This window comes from Mus musculus, chromosome 7, assembly GCF_000001635.26.
Source record: "Mus musculus strain C57BL/6J chromosome 7, GRCm38.p6 C57BL/6J".
NCBI lineage: Eukaryota > Metazoa > Chordata > Mammalia > Rodentia > Muridae > Mus > Mus musculus.
The window spans coordinates 88104435-88123399 of NC_000073.6; the positions used below are offsets into that span (position 1 = coordinate 88104435).

At 36.0% G+C, this 18965-nt stretch overlaps 1 protein-coding gene across 4 annotated transcripts in view; it reads left to right on the forward strand.

Moving 5' to 3' along the window:
- Positions 1 to 18965, forward strand: part of Grm5 (glutamate receptor, metabotropic 5) — a 551083-nt gene that overhangs the window by 520454 nt on the left and 11664 nt on the right. For 3 of the 4 annotated variants that reach the window (XM_011241643.3, NM_001143834.1, XM_006507184.4), the window contains one exon: positions 11759 to 11854. The exons of the other annotated variant lie outside the window; for it this stretch is intronic. In XM_011241643.3, the coding sequence (XP_011239945.1) occupies positions 11759 to 11854 (96 nt within the window). The remainder of the gene's footprint in view (positions 1 to 11758; positions 11855 to 18965) is intronic. 4 annotated transcript variants of the gene reach the window in all.

Here is an 18965-nt window from a genome sequence, read left to right on the forward strand (position 1 = left end):
TTTTTAAACTATAGCTCTAGGAATGTAGCTGAGTGTTAGAAGATACCCTTACAATGAACAAAGACCTGGATTCTATTAAAGTCCATAAAGAAAAATGAATAAAATACTGTCCTTCACCCAGTTAATACCTTTCCTTACAGTAGACCCAGAGATGTAGGCAGCGGCAGTAAAGTCTTATGGTAGCTATAAGCGTTTGTGGGAGTCACAGAAAGTTCACCTAAAGTAAAAAGAAAAGAATCATATCAGAAGGGAAGGAACAATAACAATGAATACTAAGCAGATGTGTCAATCCTAGTTGTGTTATTTGTTTTGTTGATGGTGGTGGTGGTCAATCCCCTTTAGTTGTTGCTAGCCTCTTTCTGAAATTATCCACCATTATTTCATTTCTCATCCACTTACTCTTTTACCCAGAGGGAAAATAATGGTATCCCCAACAGAATGTGATTGTTGTAGACCCTGAGATAGAATGATGTCTCTGATTTGTTGGAATTTATGAAACTGTATTTTATTCATGGATAATTATGTGCAAGTCAATGATAAGATTGCCCAGGCTTTTGCTACTGTCTCCCATTTGTAGTTCTCCTTAGAGAAGAGAAAGACAACTATGCCTCATCCCCATGACAAAGAATGATTGTATCAGGAAAAAAATTTTAATCTTTTTCACTGAATTTAGGTTTTCATGCCACTTAGACACTTAACATACTTATTAAAGGCAATTACACACAGTATGCCTCTCAGGCCAGAGTGAGTTCTGCTTTTATTGTAGCTTTTTTCCATTTTAATTCTAGGTGTCTCATCTTTCTAACATCAAGTAAGTGGTTGTTGCTCCCTTCACAAACTCAGTGTTGTCTAATTGTTCATCTCTGTTGGGCATCTTTGTCATCTCAATTTTACTCTAGCTTCTTTGAGTACGGAACCTATGAAGTATATTTTCTTCACTCAACTACAAATCTGGCATCTATTATAGAAGATGTACAATATGCATCTGGTTTGTTATATGGTCAGCAGGACATAGTATGAATACTAACATCAACACTTACTAGCCCCGTGAGCTGTAGTTCTCATGTGAATAGCACGAGGAGCTGTGAAGCTCATAGAGTAAAGTACTACCTCACCTCATTTTCTTCCTCCTTCTCTTTTGAGTCATTGGTTTCCCCTGTTGAATTTTTGATAATTTTTCTCTTTTGTTCTATTTTTAGTTATCTCTTCAGTAATTAGAGTTCCTTTCTTTAATCTGATGTTCTAGAACACAATCCTGATAGTTCATCAGCCCAAATGTGTGTCTGACTTTGTCTTCTCTACTCACCCAACATTAAGCAAGTTATTATACCACTTTTTGTTGTATTTATAGGATCACAATCATATAGAACTCAACCCACAGGGTGTTTGCAAGATTAAATGCTCAAATCTCTGCAAAATGCTAATCTTGTGAGAGAAGTAAGCTCTCATTCTTCAAAGAAGAAATGAAATTTCATATGCTGCCCAAAATCATACAAATAAGTGGCTATTCTAATTTGCTTTCTATTGCTGTGATAAACATGTCAACCAAAAGCAATCTGTGAAATGAAAGATTATTTCATTTTGCAGATTACAGTGTATCAATGATGGAATGCAAGGCAAGAACTTCAGCAGAGCAGGAGCTTAAAACCATGGAGGAATACTTCTCATTAGTTTGCTTGCAGGCTTATGTTCAACTGCCTTTCTTATAGGAATCACTCCCATATGCCTAGGAAGAGCACTGCTTATAGCAGGCAGAACACTCCCAAATTAACTAGCAATTTTTAAAAAGTGCCCAACAGCCTCCATAACCCAATTTGAAGGAGACATGTATATAGGTTTTGGTTGTTTGGTTGATTGGTTTGGGGATCTTTTAAATTTATTTTGCTTTTATGAATACCACATTATTCATAAGGTATGTGAGTATCTGGGGATTATATTAGTTACAAAAAGATTGGGAAAGAAATCTCCTGTAGGTACCAAAGAATATGTACATATTTCTATATGTTAGTCGCATTCATCCATGATACACTACTGTATTTTAAAATAACCACACAATAATTCCTAGTTCAGAACCAGACCCATGACTGTAAAGAATCAAGAATCATTAGTGAATGCTTCCTTGAGTGTCTCCCATCATAAAAGTAAAATTGCCTCCTTTCCACCTAATATAATGCTTCATTTATAGTGACAGGTTTTTACTTAAAGAGCAAATTGAGAAAACACATTTGTTACAAGTGGCAGACATCAACATAAACCATAGAATACCATCCTAAAGTCAGAAAAATCTAATTAATCTTATTCCCTTAATTAAAATGCCTTTCCTTTAAATTAATGTATTTATTCACTTAAAATTCCAACATCAGCCCTGATAATGTGAAAAAGAATAGAAGTATAGTATGGATGCCTAGTCCCAGACTTTATACCTTTAGCCCTCTTTTCTTGGTACCACTGATTTTTATGGGTACATTCTTTCTCTCCCTAACTTCCTTTCCAGGCTTCAGCAACTACAGTAACAGTAAGCCTTGCTCTCCTTCCAGTGCTCCTCATGACACACACACATATACTGACCTAAAATACTCCAATCTCCTTCTCCTATGCCTACCTCACCTTATTTTCGTTGAAATAAAATGCCTTGTAAAATCTGAGAGAGAAAAGAAAATTGAGGATAGAGCTGAGGCACAAGCATGAACCAAGACAATCTAAAAGAAATCATGACAAGATTTTGAAAATTTAATATAGTTGCCTGTGTCCCATGAGCTACTTAAAGACAAAACTGTGGTTACTGATAATATTTGTAGCTAGCATTTGAGTTGGACGAAATATATATTATTAGTACTAGCTGGTGACCTTGAACAAACTACTCAGTTTCCCAATATCCTAGGACTTTCTTATTGATAAAATAGAAACAAGAATAGTAACTAGTCAATACTATAATGATTAAATCAGAACATTTGGGTATGTCTTTAGAATAGAGTGTGTTGTATAGTAGGTGCAAAATAAATAATAACTCATCTTCTCATTATAACTCAAGATTCTGCTTACTCCCAGGCCAGTCTGTTTCATTACATACAAAATGTAAGGATAAAATCCCACTGGGAAGAAACTCAACTGTATTAGCATAAAATTTCCTGAAAACCGCTCAGACCTGGGATAAATCCAAAAATGCAAATAACATTTAATTACTACTTTTTCAGAAATGTTCCTTGAGGTTGGCCCTATACTTGTGGAGCTTTACCCTCTGCTTAACATTTACCTATAGACTGAAATGGCTTCCTACTTGAATATAGTGTATACTTGGAAAGCGTCTTAAGACTAACTTATAAATCCATGTCTTCAAGACTTCTCTTGATTGTGAGACAAATAGCGGTATTGAAGGAAAGTCTAACATGAAAAGCCAAGGACTCAAGATTCTTCTTCTCTGAAAACTGTGCTCTGTAAGTGGGGTTAAACAATGTCCTTAAGAAATTCTGTGGAAGCTAAATGGAAGGCTTAACTTGTTATAAAATTTAACATATTTTCATACTACTTTGTGCTGTAATTTATTAAATTATTCTCCAGTGTTTTGCTTTTTTTTTTTTTTTTTTTTTTTTTTTAGGTTTTCTTGGGGGAAAGGGACTTTTTTAAAACACTGAAAGATAAATGTTTGTGAAGTGAGATTATACACATCTATTGAATTATTTTCTATTAATGAATTCCAGTGACTAGAGTTATTGAGTCAATAAAACCCATTCTTTACATTTAATTGCTTCGTTGCATTATTCAACACCTGACAACTTCTTCCTGAAAAAAAATGTATTCCTACAAAGAATAATGTACTTCTTGACAGCTTCTTGAGTGTTTTCAAAGTTTATGTTCACTTCTGATATCCTTTTATGAGACTATTCATCATGGTCTGTCTTTGTTCTTAAACTTAATTTTTGAGTGAATCAAGTCAGCATTTCACATCTGAGCAAAAAGGGTTTTTGTTTACTTTGCTTTGTTTTGTCTTATTTTCTATATGTCTGAGTTTATTAATACTTTTTGTTTTATTTTTCAATTTGTTTATTCTTGAAAATTTAATACATTATACAATGAAATCTGATCATATCCTCCCCTCCTTTCCTCTTCCAACTTTCTCCACATTCCCCTTTCCATGACTGAGTATGGAATCTACAGTTTTTGGAATATTTGATAAGCCATTCTAATGTATATATTCACAAGCTTAAAGGCCAGAAAGTTACTCTGCAACAACATACTTGAGACAGCTTTTTAAATTTGGTCTCACTCATTCTAAACTGAAGATTATTAATACTTTTTTGCCTGTCTTTATCTGGAATTTTTCTTATCAATTTTCCTTGGAAGTTGGTCTTGGACTGTCCTTGGGCACTCCTGGAAATAATTTGGAGCATTTGGAGTCATGCACACCTCCTCCTTGTGTGTCTTATGATGCAGTGCTGTGTTACACACTTGCTTATCATCAGTTCTTTCTTACCAATGCATATTTTGAAGCCTGTGTAGATTTCTGTGCTTTTTTCTGCCTAGGGAAACTCCAGGGGATGAAATGCCATTTCATTTGTGTGTTGAAAAAGCTTGAAGAGTGGCTTTTTTCTTTACTTGGCCATTATGTAGTCAAATTTGACCTTTGAAAAAATATGTTTATGTTGTCCTCAAAGCCTAAATCTATTAAGCCCACACTGTAGCCTTCATGGAAGACCTTTCTGGTGTTTCAAATGCATTACTAGACTATTTAATTCAGTTTTTCTCAGCATAGAATCAGGGAAGAGTAAAGACCATGTGGTTTGGGTGTAAAACACTGTGTCTAGCCCACTTCTAAGATTCACCACTTGTGAGCCCTGGATACAGAGATGAAATCAGAGGGTTTTGTTTTTTGTTTTTTGTTTTTTTGGGTTTTTTTTTCCCATAAGCTCTTGTTTTAAAAGATGGGAAAAGTTTTTAGAAGAAATCATATGGTGCAGGAAACCTTTTGTACAAGGCTGTAATTGTTAATCAAAAATACAAGATGTCACAGTTTATTTCATCTTATGAATGGCTGGATCCAAAGCTAAGATGTCTCTAGAGGGAAAAAATATATTCTATATGAGTTTTTCGTTTTGTGGTTTACTATGGGTCCATCCCTTGTTTTGTTTTTGTTTTTTCTTTTCTTTTCTTTTCTTTTTTTTTTTTTCTCTTTCCATGCACAATCCATTAACTACCTGCTGGTCTTAGTTTGTACAGAATATTATTAACACAACTGAGTGGCTTTTGAACAAGACTTGTTTCTCATAGACTGGTAGCTGAAAAGATCATTTACTTCTCACATCTAATGTAGTAGTCAGCCATGTTTCTTTATATATTCTTTGAAAAATATCATACATATATACAAATTATTTTGATCAAATCTATCCCTCACTTTCCCTCTCCAAATCCTGAAAGAATTTCCAAAATCCATACCCTCCTTTGAAAAAAAAATGTGTTCAAAACAAATGATAAACTTCAGATTATAACATCCAGTGAAAAACAAAAAAAGAAAAAGAAAAAGGAGAAAAAGAAAAAGAAAAAGAAGAAAAAGAAAAAAAGACAAGTGTTTTCAAATTCCTAGCTTATTATTCTTTGGTGATTCAGAGCTGTAAATATTTGAAAATACTATTAAATCTAATATGTTTTATTATATGAACAAAATTTTAACTATATAAATAATAGAATGAGAGGAATTTTAAATTTTTAGAATTTCTTTTATGTGTGTCCCCACTTGGAGGAAGTAGAATGGGAGCCTTCTGCCATCTCTGCTTTTTGGGCATGAATTTTGAGACATCCAGCACAGCACTGTTACGCTATAGATTAAGATGCCATATACTTTTGAGGGGTTATAAACATTGGACAGTCCAAATTAGTTATTTCATCTTTTCACTGACACTATTAAAATCTCACCCATTTTACTCTCATTGATAAATATTCTTACTTCATTGACATAACCTGAATGTAATAAGCTTCCTTCCCATAATCAGCTTCCAAATGCTGACACCATTGCATATACTAGCAAGATTTTGCTGAAAGGACCCAGATATAGCTGTCTCTTGTGAGACTATGCTGGGGCCTAGCAAACACAGAAGTGGGTGCTCACAGTCAGCTATTGGTTGGATCACAGGGCCCCCAATAGAGGAGCTAGAGAAAGTAACCAAGAAGCTAAAGGGATCTGCAACCCTATAGGTCAAACAACAATATGATCTAACCAGTACCCCCCAGAGCGTGTGTCTCTAGCTGCATATGTATCAGAAGATGGCCTAGTCGGCCATCATTGGAAAGAGAGGCTCCTTGGTCTTGCAAACTTTATATGCCCCAGTACAGGGGAATGCCAGGGCCAAGAAGTAGGAATGGGTGGGTAGGGGAGTGGGGGGTGGTATGGGAAACTTGGGATAGCATTGGAAGTGTAAATGAAGAAAATACCTAATTAAAAAAAAAAGAAACTTAAAAAAAATAAAATAATCAAAATGCACTCATTCAAGGAGTTTACGTTTTGTCACAGATATTACTGAGAAAAGTATACAGTAGAATAAAGAACAAAGTAAAATAGAATTTGTATTTTGTAACTACTCCTGGGAAAAGCAGAAAGTAGTAACCGAAACTTAAGAAGTGAGGCTTGTTCTTTGGACTAAAGTGGATGTAGCGAGTGTACCGTTGAGCAAAGATTCGAAAAAAGGAAGGTAATGGTCAAGTAGGAAAATATTCTCTACCTTCTTTTTCCCCCTACAATTATTTTACTTAAAAACTCTACATGATTGATTCCTTTCCTTAAACATCTTCACATTTTCCTCATACTTTAGCTCGACACAATTCTGTAAAGTTATCTCAGTGAGCTGGGATAGGGGTCAGTAGTAGGGCACTGTTCTAGCATGAGTAGATCGCTAGCACCAAGGTACAGCACTATGAAATAAAACAAAGAAAGCAAATAATAACAACAAAGTCCTTCTAAAGAGTTGATGTATCCTAAAGAAAACTTTCCATTTCCTTTTTATTTACTCAGAGAACATTTCTTTAGTAGCTATGTGTTAAATAGTATACTGTTGCTTTATATATACTCTGATAAATTCTCTGTTACTCTGATAAATTCTCTGGGTTCCTGGGTTTATGCCTAAGTAATCTTAAAACCCTCTTATACTTACAGATATAAAAATCCTTTATGGGATAGTGTGTGTGTGTGTGTGTGTGTGTGTGTGTGTGTGTGTGTGTGTGTAAGCTAAAAGTCAAACTGGACTTGTTCAAAGTCCTATGACCTGTTAGGATATTAAGTTAGTCTGGATAACCAATGAGTCAAAGGCATCTTTCTCCACACTGCACCTCTCCAGCACTAAGACATTAAGACTACACTCATAAACTACTACATATGCTTTTTACATGGATGTTGTAGATCTAACCAATGCTTTCTTTGTATTGGAATCTTCTTAACAACTGACTAACTCTACAGACTTTATAAATTTTTGTGACTTTGAGTGACTTCTCCTATAAGTACATCAAATATTCCTCACTTAGTAACTATTTTTATATTTTGTTAACCAAGAAAAGACTCTTTTCTTCAATACTATCTTCCTCAGTTGAGCCATACTTATCTTCTTTTTTTTTTCATGAGTTCCAACTCTCTGTCTTATTTTTTTTTAATTAGGTATTTATTTCAGTTACATTTCCAATGCTATCCCAAAAGTCCCCCACACGCTCCCCCACCCACTTCTTGGCCCTGGCGATCCCCCCTGTACTGAGGCATATAAAGTTTGCAAGTCCAATGGGCCTCTCTTTCCACTGATGGCTGACTAGGCCATCTTCTGATATATATGCAGCTAGAGACAAGAGCTCCGGGGTACTGGTTAGATCATATCGTTGTTCGACCTATAGGGTTGCAGATCCCTTTAGCTTCTTGGTTACTTTCTCTAGCTCCTCTATTGGGGGCCCTGTGATCCATCCAATAGCTGACTGTGAGCACCCACTTCTGTGTTTGCTAGGCCCCAGCATAGTCTCACAAGAGACAGCTATATCTGGGTCCTTTCAGCAAAATCTTGCTAGTGTATGCAATGGTGTCAGCGTTTGGAAGCTGATTATGGGATGGATCCCCGGATATGGCAGTCTCTAGATGGTCCATCCTTTCATCTCAGCTCCAAACTTTGTCTCTGTAACTCCTTCCATGGGTGTTTTGCATAGTTCTTCTAAAAAAGAAAAGGAAGCACAAGAAATCATAAATTGCTTTAGAAATGGGATAGATTTATAATGATAAATGATGTTTTCTGAAAGATCATATTCCTATTTATTTCTTCTTTAAACTTATTCTCCCTCTCTATTAGTGCCCTATCCATAGTAAATCTCTAAAATGTTTTACACAAAATCATTTCAATATGAGTAGGGCTGTATCTCAATAACAGAGCATGTATTAGAATGTATAAGGTCTTAGGTTCAAACCAAAATGCATGAACACCCCATACACACACACACACACACACACACACACACACACACACACACACACTCACACACGATTTTTTAAAGAATGCCAAGAATAGAATACATATCTTCATTGTTTTCACAGATTTTGTAAAGAGATCATGTGGGTACAGCATATATATGGAGTTAGAGGACAACTGTGGGAATTGGTTCTCTCAACCCAGTATGCAGTCTAGTATGTGAGCCCCAAGGAGCAAATTTAATCCATCAGGTTTAAAAACTATAATTTTACAAAGTTTATGCTACATTTAACACCTTCATACTTTTTGAATAGACTTAAGTAGAAATAATTGTATATCTTCAATGAAGAGTATTGAAAAGTTGTTATTTTGAGTAAATGTTAAGGTAGTATTTGGTAACTCAAAAAAGTTGTAATTATATATAGGCAAGAAAGTCACCTACAAGGGAAAAGGGGGCAGCCTGAACCATATTAATTTCAACTTATGCTAGATGCAAAGTAACCCAAAAGTTCTAAAACTGCATTATTTTTTCGTTACCAAAATAAATTTTTTGTTGTTTTTTAGTGTGATTTCTTGTACTTTATTTTTTTAATGTATCTCATTTTTGTTGGGGAGTTGCTATTTGTTTGTTGGTTGGATGGATGACTGGGTGGGCAGATGGTTGTTCGATTGGTTGGTTGCTTACTTAGTTTGTTGTCTAATTGTTTGGTTGATTGTTTGATTTACTGGTTGGCTGGCTAGCTAACTTTATAGATAGATTCATAGATAGATGGATGGATGGATGGATGGATGGATGGATGGATGGATGGATGGATGAATGTATGGATAGATGGATGGATGGATAGATAGATAGATAGATAGATAGATAGATAGATAGATAGATAGATAGATAGATAGATGGATGGATGGATGGATGGATGGATGGATGGATGGATGGATGGATAGATGGGCGGAGAGACAGACAGACAGACAGATAGATAGATAGATGATTGGTTAGTCTGTAAAAATTATTATCAGAAAAGTTTAGGCTTTGAGGGAATATGCTGTTTAAAGTAATTTAAGATTGTATAAATGAATGCTACCAAGCCCTGTATGAAGATGTGAGGGAAAATGAACATGGAAACAAGTGCAGAAGTCCAAGAACTAATATGAGAGAGAGAGAGAGAGAGCAAGAAAAAGATAACAGAGTATGAAAGGATAACAGACAGACACAGTCAGGGGATGGGAATGGAATTAGAAATGTAAAGCCAAAGACATAGTGAGAGAGAGGCAGAGGCAGAAGGTAGAAAAATAAACGTGTAGGTATTTTAAAACATTAGTGAAGACTAAGTGATTGTCCAGCTATTAACCTAACCAAAGATTTTCAAAAATATAAGTTCTCCTTGTAAGAATTGAAAGGTCATAACAAATGTAATGCTCCAGGAATTCCATTTTAGTTGGAACTGTATAATATTTTGGTTGCACAACCCAATTCACAAATAAATACCAAGTATTTAGTACTGATATATGGAGTACTGTCAAATGGCAGGTATTTAGCCACAGCTTACCTTCAAGATATTTCTTTCATATAACAAAGACTGTTCCACCCGCCTTTGCCCTATGTTGTCCTTCCCCAAACAAGTTCTTTCTTCTGGATGGCCTTCTTATACTGTTACTTGTATCTTTCTACTCCTTTTTCTTCTCCCATCATTCTGTGAATCTGCTAAAGCAAGATCTAGAGATAATTTTTCTTTGCATCTATCATATAAGCCCTCTGCTTATTGATTATAGATGCTCAAGTAACATTTAGTTCACAAATTAATCCATAACCCTTATTGAGTTTTATGTAATAATCATTTTTAATTCAAATACAAAAGTCTTAACACTTTGGAAGTAAAAAAAAAACCTAATATATCTTCCTTAGGGTTAAACCTATCTTAATTATATGACATTTTGTTTTATGTTCTTTTCCTTATGAGATAGCACGAATAGAAATAGATAAGAATGGGACTCAACTAGGGTTAGCAAATCTTCACATAGTAACTCTCTTTCTCATTGCCAGGAGAAGACCAGGACAAGCCCTATGAGACAAAGTATATATTCTCATGCCTTGTACCTTGAAAACTACACTGGAAGTTGTTTTCAATTGGCTTGGCTGATAAATTTGGTGGAGTAAGTTAAGATACTCTCACTCTTCTTATTTGGAAACAAAGCAGACAGCTTCTCCTCTTACCCCACATATTTAGAACAATCAGTAAGAAACCATTTCTAGAACAGTACTCCATCTCAAAAAAGCCCTCAGAAGGGTTCATCTTGTATACACTGTAGATTCATATTAAAGAGATTTCATCACTCATTTTAGATGAAACATCTTATAGCCCCGACCCCCCATCCCCGGAGAGGTGAGCAGTTAGTTCTGTGACAAAATGTATTTGAACCACACTCCAAATTTTGAGCTACCCATCATTGGCCCACAAAAAAGGATAAAGACATATAAGCTTTTAAGGAACTTTTAATATTACACACAAATAGATAAACAGAGAGGCAGACAGACAAAAAGAGGCGAGGCATCTATATGTGTGTGTGTGTGTATAAATATATATATATAGAGAGAGGATGTATATCTATATCAATATATCTATATACATATTTCTCTCCATATATATACAGGCACGTATATATATGGAGAGAGAAAAACATGCCATTTTTTAATATTGCCAGCATGTACATAAATACTCAGATATGATATACCTCAGTAAGGTGGAAGATGGACAGAATTAATTATAAAAGCTTGATGCTAGAAGGCTAAAGTTGGGTTCTAAACTTACACTTTGCAATAAAAGTCCAGATGAACCACTTAACGTTTTGTCTTTTGTCAATTTACTTAATCTTTGCAATTTTACATTTCTTCTTCAGTAACATGGAAATAACCATAACAGAGCCTCTGTCACAGGACCGCTGACAGGATTAAATTTAGGTAAAGATTTAGTACAGAGTCTGATGCATGGTAAGCACTAAATAAATCTTTTCTGGTTAATTATCATTTCTTCTGGATGGTAGAAATTGAATTTTTCTTATCTACTAACAGATGTGATAAAGGTGTAGATTAATCTCTTATGTAAAGTATACATTTCATGAGAGTTAATTCCAAAGTAACACAATCTTTCCTGAATTTTCCATATACCATTGACATCATCAAGTAAACATCACAGGTCAGCTCGCACTGCAGTGAGAAGCAGAAATCCTTGTTTTGGGGTGGGATGACCATGCTTGCAGTCATGGCTCTTCCCCAGCCTGGAGGTTAAGCACACAATCACATCTTTCTGTTTGCTCCTGTCCTTGTTCATGCTTACCAGGTACAAAGACAGGAGACTGGCCCAGCACAAGTCGGAAATAGAGTGTTTCACCCCCAAAGGGAGTATGGGGAATGGTGGGAGAGCAACAATGAGCAGGTAAGAAAACTGTGAGTGGCCTGAGGTGGTGTGAAATAAATGTATGCAAGCTAGAGGAAGAGGCGGCTCCCGGTCTGGGTCCTTGCTCAATTATGCATCCCATCCAGTAAGTCCAATGTGGGACACCATTGGTTTGTTGTTTGTGTTTGATCTGTAAAACCTATACCATCTTCATGTCAACTAATGGGAGCCTCCTGTCCCAGATGCTGCTGTTTCTTAGGGTTGTGTGCTTTGCATGTCTGAAGGCTTAGCTAACAGTCAGTTCTTCATTGGATTTTAATTTATTGGCTAAACGGTTCTGGAGTTTGCAAAGTAGAAGATATTGGAGGAAATCATATTTTAGGAATATCCAATTGTTCAATGAAATAAATGCAAAAGACTAGAACTGGATTTGAGGGAAGGGTTGCAATCGAGAGAACACTGAGCCAGGAAATTAATGTGAGTTACTTTGAATGCAATGTATCATAGCCAAGAGCAAAGACAAAGCCAACCTAGTGGAGTATAATGAAAGAGACATTTCTTGAACTAAAATCAGGAAAGCTAATCCTCCTCTGGCTACTATAGCTTTGCAGCTCCTTGACTTTGTTGTGTTGGTGGTGAAAACTTCCTATCACTGTGCTCTGCATGTTTCCTCTTACTAGGGACTTCCAACTGAGTTGTACCCTGTGGAGTGGGGTACTTGGAACTATCAGCAACAACTGAGCTGTGTTGCATGAAATGAACGTGCTTTATTTGCATGCAACTGCGTTTTAAGAAAGGGGCTCTAGAGACGTAAGCAATCAGGGTTGTATTAAACAGCTCCAAGATGCTGGAAAACTGAACTAAGAAATCACCTCACTGTGAGCTAACTCTCTTGTTCTATTTTTTTTTGGGTCATTTCTCAATTCAACTGTGGTATGGAGCTGTCAGGGGAAAGTATTGCAGACTGCCGTTTATTTGCGAAGTGAGGAAGTTCAGAAAATAGTGCGTCCTTTTGTGTTTGCATGTGCTTAGAGCTTGAGGCCAGCTGTGTAATCAGAAGTAAGACTGTTGACTCCTGTTGAAATTTTACCTCCAAAAAATTCTGTTTGCTTCCTCAGTGGTGGGATCTTTCCCATTTTCAGAATAATGGCTCACATCTATCAAGAACCACCATACTGCACCACTGCTGGAATCTATTCATGGCAGTCTGTGAAAATGGTTTCAGGAATTGTGTGGTTGACATCAGAGAAGCCATAGCTAAGAGATTAACAAATCAGGTTCATGGCTGTCAATGAGTGTGTACACATATAGGCCCTTGTGTCTATACACAGTTTTCTGCCCATAGTCTCTTTTACAGCTATCTCTGGGTCTTAACAGATGGTTTTATGGAAGTGATTTAACAAACTACATTTTGGATTCTAATTTTCTTTCCTTTATATAGTATGAAATGGTATAAATTTTGTCCTTATAAAAATAATCCAGTAGCTCTGGGGTAGAGTAGAAAAGAGAACACTGCTTACATCTAATAAAAACTGGATAGGTATGTCCAGAGTGACTTCTGATATGAAGTCTAGAACTGAAATTTCAAATTCATGCATGTTTCTGGCTATCAAGCACACTGGAGAAAACCATGGGTATGCAACCCCAGACTTCTTCATCTAACAGTATTTCAATTGAGCCAGATGATAAACTGACATTTTGGAATAAGGTACACATCTGGAAGATTCTGTGGAGCTACTTAAGATAAGCACGAATTCCAAGTTATTCCATTCAGTGGCCTCAGAAATTTTTAATCAACTTCTAGAAGTCTTAGATCTAGTCATTCTAGAGATTGAATTTCCTCAAGCGCCATGACTAAGCATAAAAATTGGTGGACAAAAAGAATAGGTAGTAGAGTGTGGGACTCAGGCACATCAAGTCCAATAGAACAAAAGTCTTGGGGTCAGATTCAGATGGACAGAGGTGGCAGTTTCAATATGCACTACAGGAATAGCCCACACTTTTCTACAACAGCAAAATAATATTTGAGTTTTGTGTGTTCACTTCTTTAAATGTGATCAAGGTATTCCGAAGGTTTATTACAGGGATATGTCCTAGAAGAAAAAAGAACTAGTCCAAGCTAGAGTAAAAGCATTTTGCTGGAAGTAATGCCCTAAGCCCCACAGAGAATCAGAGGTAATTAGACACAAATGATCTCCTCATGATAACTTTTCTTCTCACTTTGTTGGTATCAAATCAAAGACTGAAAGAGAAGAGATGAGAAAAAGGCAGGTCAAGAAAGGAAACAATGTATTTTGATGTACTAAGAATGCCTCAGGAGAGGAAAAGACCCAAAATTGCACAAAAAGTAAGGTCAGCATTCATGAGATGAGTGTATTTTTTCAGAGTTTACACTTGATTTTATAATACACATATATATCATATTAATAAGCTTTAAGTGAACATTAAAAAATAAATCAAGATATAAGTAAATTTTATGAATGCAGTTTCTTAGTGAAGACCTAGAATAATTAGTTCCAATTGGCTTACTTGGGAACTAAAGATTTAGCAGAAAGTTAAATAGACATGTATGAGACACCTCAGATACTGCCCTGGTCGGCTGCCAAGGCTTCCGTTCTTTTTCTTTTTTTCCTAAAGTTTCCCCAGAGTTCTTCCTAAACTTACTCAGAGGAGTGGCATGTACTCACATACTGCCTTTCCTCTGTAAAGTCTTGGACCTGTTTTGTGCTGTTTACTAAACACACAGTCCCAGTGAAGTACTAAAAGAACCTCAGTTGACCACAAACACCCAATAGGGAATTATAAATATCATGTGCTTGGTTTCTATATTCTCTTTAAATTCACAGTTTGTATGTGAACTTGTGTCTGAATATAGTGGAATTTTTCATCTTTTCAGTGTACAATCTAAATGTGTGTCAGAATACTTCAGACTGCAGAAGTAATAGAGATGGGTATATTGTGCTATAGACATGGGAATTCTCTCAACCCTGCTGTAGTTGCCATGTGAGTTCATGCAAAATGCCCTCCCACCCCAGGAATGACTAAAGCTCAAAAGTGGATATTATTATCTCCGTGCTCCCTAGGACACAGAGAACACTTGCTGGAGTCTGTGCTCTGATGTGTTCGTACTTACCCATGAAAGAGAATCATCACAGTTACTTGTGTCTGAGAAATGGCTTTATTAGTTAAAAGAAGTACTTGGATGCATAGTCCCTCACCAGTGCTAGAAGAAAGGAAGGAAGTGTGAGCTTATTTTATGAAATCAAATGGGAATTTAATATTGTTGATATCACAACATTGGTTTTATGAAGAGCTAACCCTAATCAGTTGAAAAAATGAATTCATCTAGTATATATAGATTCTTCAGGGCACTTTACCAGTCTTTAGCATTCTTACCCTTCCTTATAGTCATGTCTGTAGTTAGCGAGTTCCTTTAAAATGGAAGAAAAAAATTAAAATGTGTTATGATGAAAAGAGCCAAGTTAAAAAGGACAATTTCTTTACACTAAGGAAGTTGGAACTTTTATGATGGTAAGTGTGTGCAAGATTGTGTAGAGTACTTCCTGCTTTTATTCTCCCTTTATAATATGGATAAAATCTTGCAAAACTGAGACCTCCAAAATTTTAAATTTATCATTTCATCTAATTCCAATTCCTTATCTCATGAATCATTTTGATTCTTCAACATGGTTTTCTTTTACGATGTTGGCTCATCATTTACACACAAAACAAGATGACTTATACATATACTAAATGAGCTTTCCACACCTAACAGCTTTTCACCATTTTACTTCATATTCCTTGTAGATCTGGTACACTGTTCTATCAGCCACTTTGACTTCAGTAATTTAGTTAAGATCCATACACATGAGTTTTCATATTTACTGTAATAATACCTATGTATGCTGAACACTCAGGACTGTATAATTTGCCTCATTTCACTAATCCTCCCAGCCTGCAATTTGACACCTGGTACCATTCTGAGCACTGGAACTCCTGCACTCAGGATGCAGCTAGATTTAGTATGGGAATTGACTTGCAAATAGTGGGACCATTTAGAAAAGTACTATGACACAAAGCTTCATGAAGGTCAAACCTGATAACACAAGTAAAAATACCTCATGAGCAGTGACATTCTATTGAAATGGAGCACTACTCTCTCAGGACTCTATTACTATCTCCAATAACATGCTTTATACAAGCTTTATAATCAAGCTGAGTTCCCTACAAAGTCTCTGGCTTCTTGACCAGCCCAAACATACAAACAACTGTATCTTGTTTTTTTGTTGTTATTGTTGTTTATTTGTTTTGTTGTTGTTTTGTTTTGTTACTAAATTGTAATGTGAGCTTTATAATTATTGCTGAAAAATAATCATTTCCTATTTTGGAAAAACCTCTACAATCTTACAACCTCTTCAAATCTTATTTGGAACACTTGACACAAAGTTTAGAAGGTATTATGTCATTATGATCTGTAATTTGATTTCTAAATTTCAATGCAAGTAACTGAATCACGGATAGAAAGAAAGCAATTAATTTAAGAAAGAAATCTGTAATGGCTCAATAAGATGCCGAACTCCAGCACATAGTCAATGGTACATTCTGCATTGTAAAGCACTGCCTCTTTCTGGGGACATGGGTGCAGCATTGGCAGTACTGGTAGCATCAGGTATTATCTTAACAACCTTGGTACTGGTAGCCAGGTATACCAGCAACATTTGAAAAGGCCTCCTGTTGCTGTTATACCACAGAAGGTAAGGCAAAGTGCTTCTTCTAAGAGAACTTTGTTAGAGATTAAAGGCTTGAGAAGAAATAATCTGTGGTGCAGTTATCATAGAAATATGTAGCCATTGGTAGTAAAGAAAGAAGGAAAAAACACATCACAGGAACCGATAGAAAGGTTGGTCGAATGCATTTCTCTGTCAAATAGGTAATATGAACAATAATGGATTTTTATCTAAGCTACTTAAAGTCCTCAGTCTTTAGACTGCATTAAGCTACACTTTACTTGCAAATGTTTCCTTGAAACACTCTTTTCTCAGTAGTAACTTTTTCTGAAGGGTTGTTTGTGTTTGTGTGTTTGTCTGTCTTTTTATGCTAAGAGGAAAACATCAATCAGTAGAAGGAAATGTGTTTTCTTCCAGTAGTTTTCCCACCAAAACAAAGAACATCACTTTCATCCTGTCACATTCATTTAAACCTTAGCACCACAGCACAGCATTTATATACTAGCAAAGCTACCTCTTCTTGAATAACCTTACTTTGCTGACATCACTTCTCTATTCTTCAGTCTCTAAGGGACCAATTAATTTAGCAAATATCAGTTATATTTTAACATCTTCCTGTATGGAAGTGGTGCTAAATTTGAAACACTGCCAATAGGTGAAGCAGTGGAGAAAATTTAAGACAAAAAGAGATAATGGTACCTCAAGTCAAACAATCCAGGAAAAGAAGATCAAATACATAGCATTAAATAACTGAGACTTTTACAGTAGAAGAATAGAACAGAAATAAATTATGGGTATTTTTCTCCACTCATTTATTAGTCAAGCTTATAGACTACATTTATACCTGGCAATCAGCCTGAAGTCATTGGTCTACATTAGACCGTGTGTCTATTTCTGATAATGAAAAGCCCAAAGCAGTTTACTGGTAAGTTATTCAAATAGTAGAAGAAAGGAGGAGGAAGAAAGGAGGAGGAAGTGTAGAGCTTTAAGTTAGGGATGCCCACACAGAATCTTTACAGCAGAGAAAACAGTCCAAATGCTGCCTTTTGAAACTTTGACTGTTACACCTCCCCCACGTAGTTAAACAAGATCATTGCCTATCTCTTCGATATAGGTTGTGGGCTTCTGAACTTTAGATTCCACTTCCTTGATGGAGAACAATGTCTTTCACTCTCAGCACTTCATTATGCTCCATCAATGATTGAAGGCTGAATGCATTTTATCCATTGTGGGAAGGTGGCTTTCTCTGGCTACCACTTCTGGCAGAGGTTTTCTTTTCCTGTGGAATTTAAAGTACTTTGTTTGCTGTCCCATATCAAAGCCCTGAAAATTCAACTCTTGCCTTCATGCTTCACGATTTCTCACTGTCTTTGCCCTTTGCAGCTTTCCATGTCCTATCTCCTTCTTCTATTCAAAGTTCTAGGAAAAGGAAAAAAAAAAAGCCTCATCTATCTCAAAATATTGTGACTAAGTAGTGGAAGCCTTCTTTTGTATCTATATTCTTTTTTAGATTCATTTAGGTCACTTTTGAAAAGTGTTTTACCCATTGATAATTCTCATCTACAATACCAAAAACATTGGCAAATGAAAGACACTCATACATGCCATCTATCATTTGTTGCCTATTGTCTTAAGGTTTCTCTTACTACCATAGTAAAACACCAGAATTAAAACAACTTAGAAAAGAAGGCACTGAATTTGGGACTCAGTTCCAAAAGTTAAAGTTTATGCCCATCAGTGCTGTGAGCATGGCAACAGGCAAGCAGGTATGGCAATGAAGCAATAGTTGAGAACTTGCATGTGATCTACCAGCATGAGGCAGAGAAAGCTAATTAGAAATAGCATGGGGGTTTGAACCTAAGCCTATCCTTACCATATACCTTCTCCAGCAATGCCATACCTTCTAATGTTTTCCCTAAATTCCATCAACTGAGGACCAAGTATCCAAATATGTGAGCCTTGGGGCAACATTTTTATTTTTAATTTATTTTAATCATTTTATTATGTGATGTTTTTATTGAAAAATTAAGACAAAATATACTGATCATAATTCTCCTCCCTTATCTCCTCCCAGATTATCTTCACCCACTCAACTCCATCCACTTTCTTTCTCTTGCTCTCTGAAAAACAAAGAAAAATAAACCAAGGGACACATACACACACATCACAAAACCTCAAAATTGAAAACTAAAATATATAAGCAAAAGACCAAAAATTATATATATATACAGTCCAAGCAAAGCAGAATGAGACAGAAAGTCTAGAAAAACACCAGTGACTTCATTTCGTGTTGGCGATTTACTACTGGACATAAGGCCTGCCCTGAAGAATGGTTCATTTACCCAGTAAGACTCCACTGGAGAAAATGATTTTTAATTTGCCAGGGGTTATCCACTGCAGATAGCTTCTTGGTTAGACGTGGG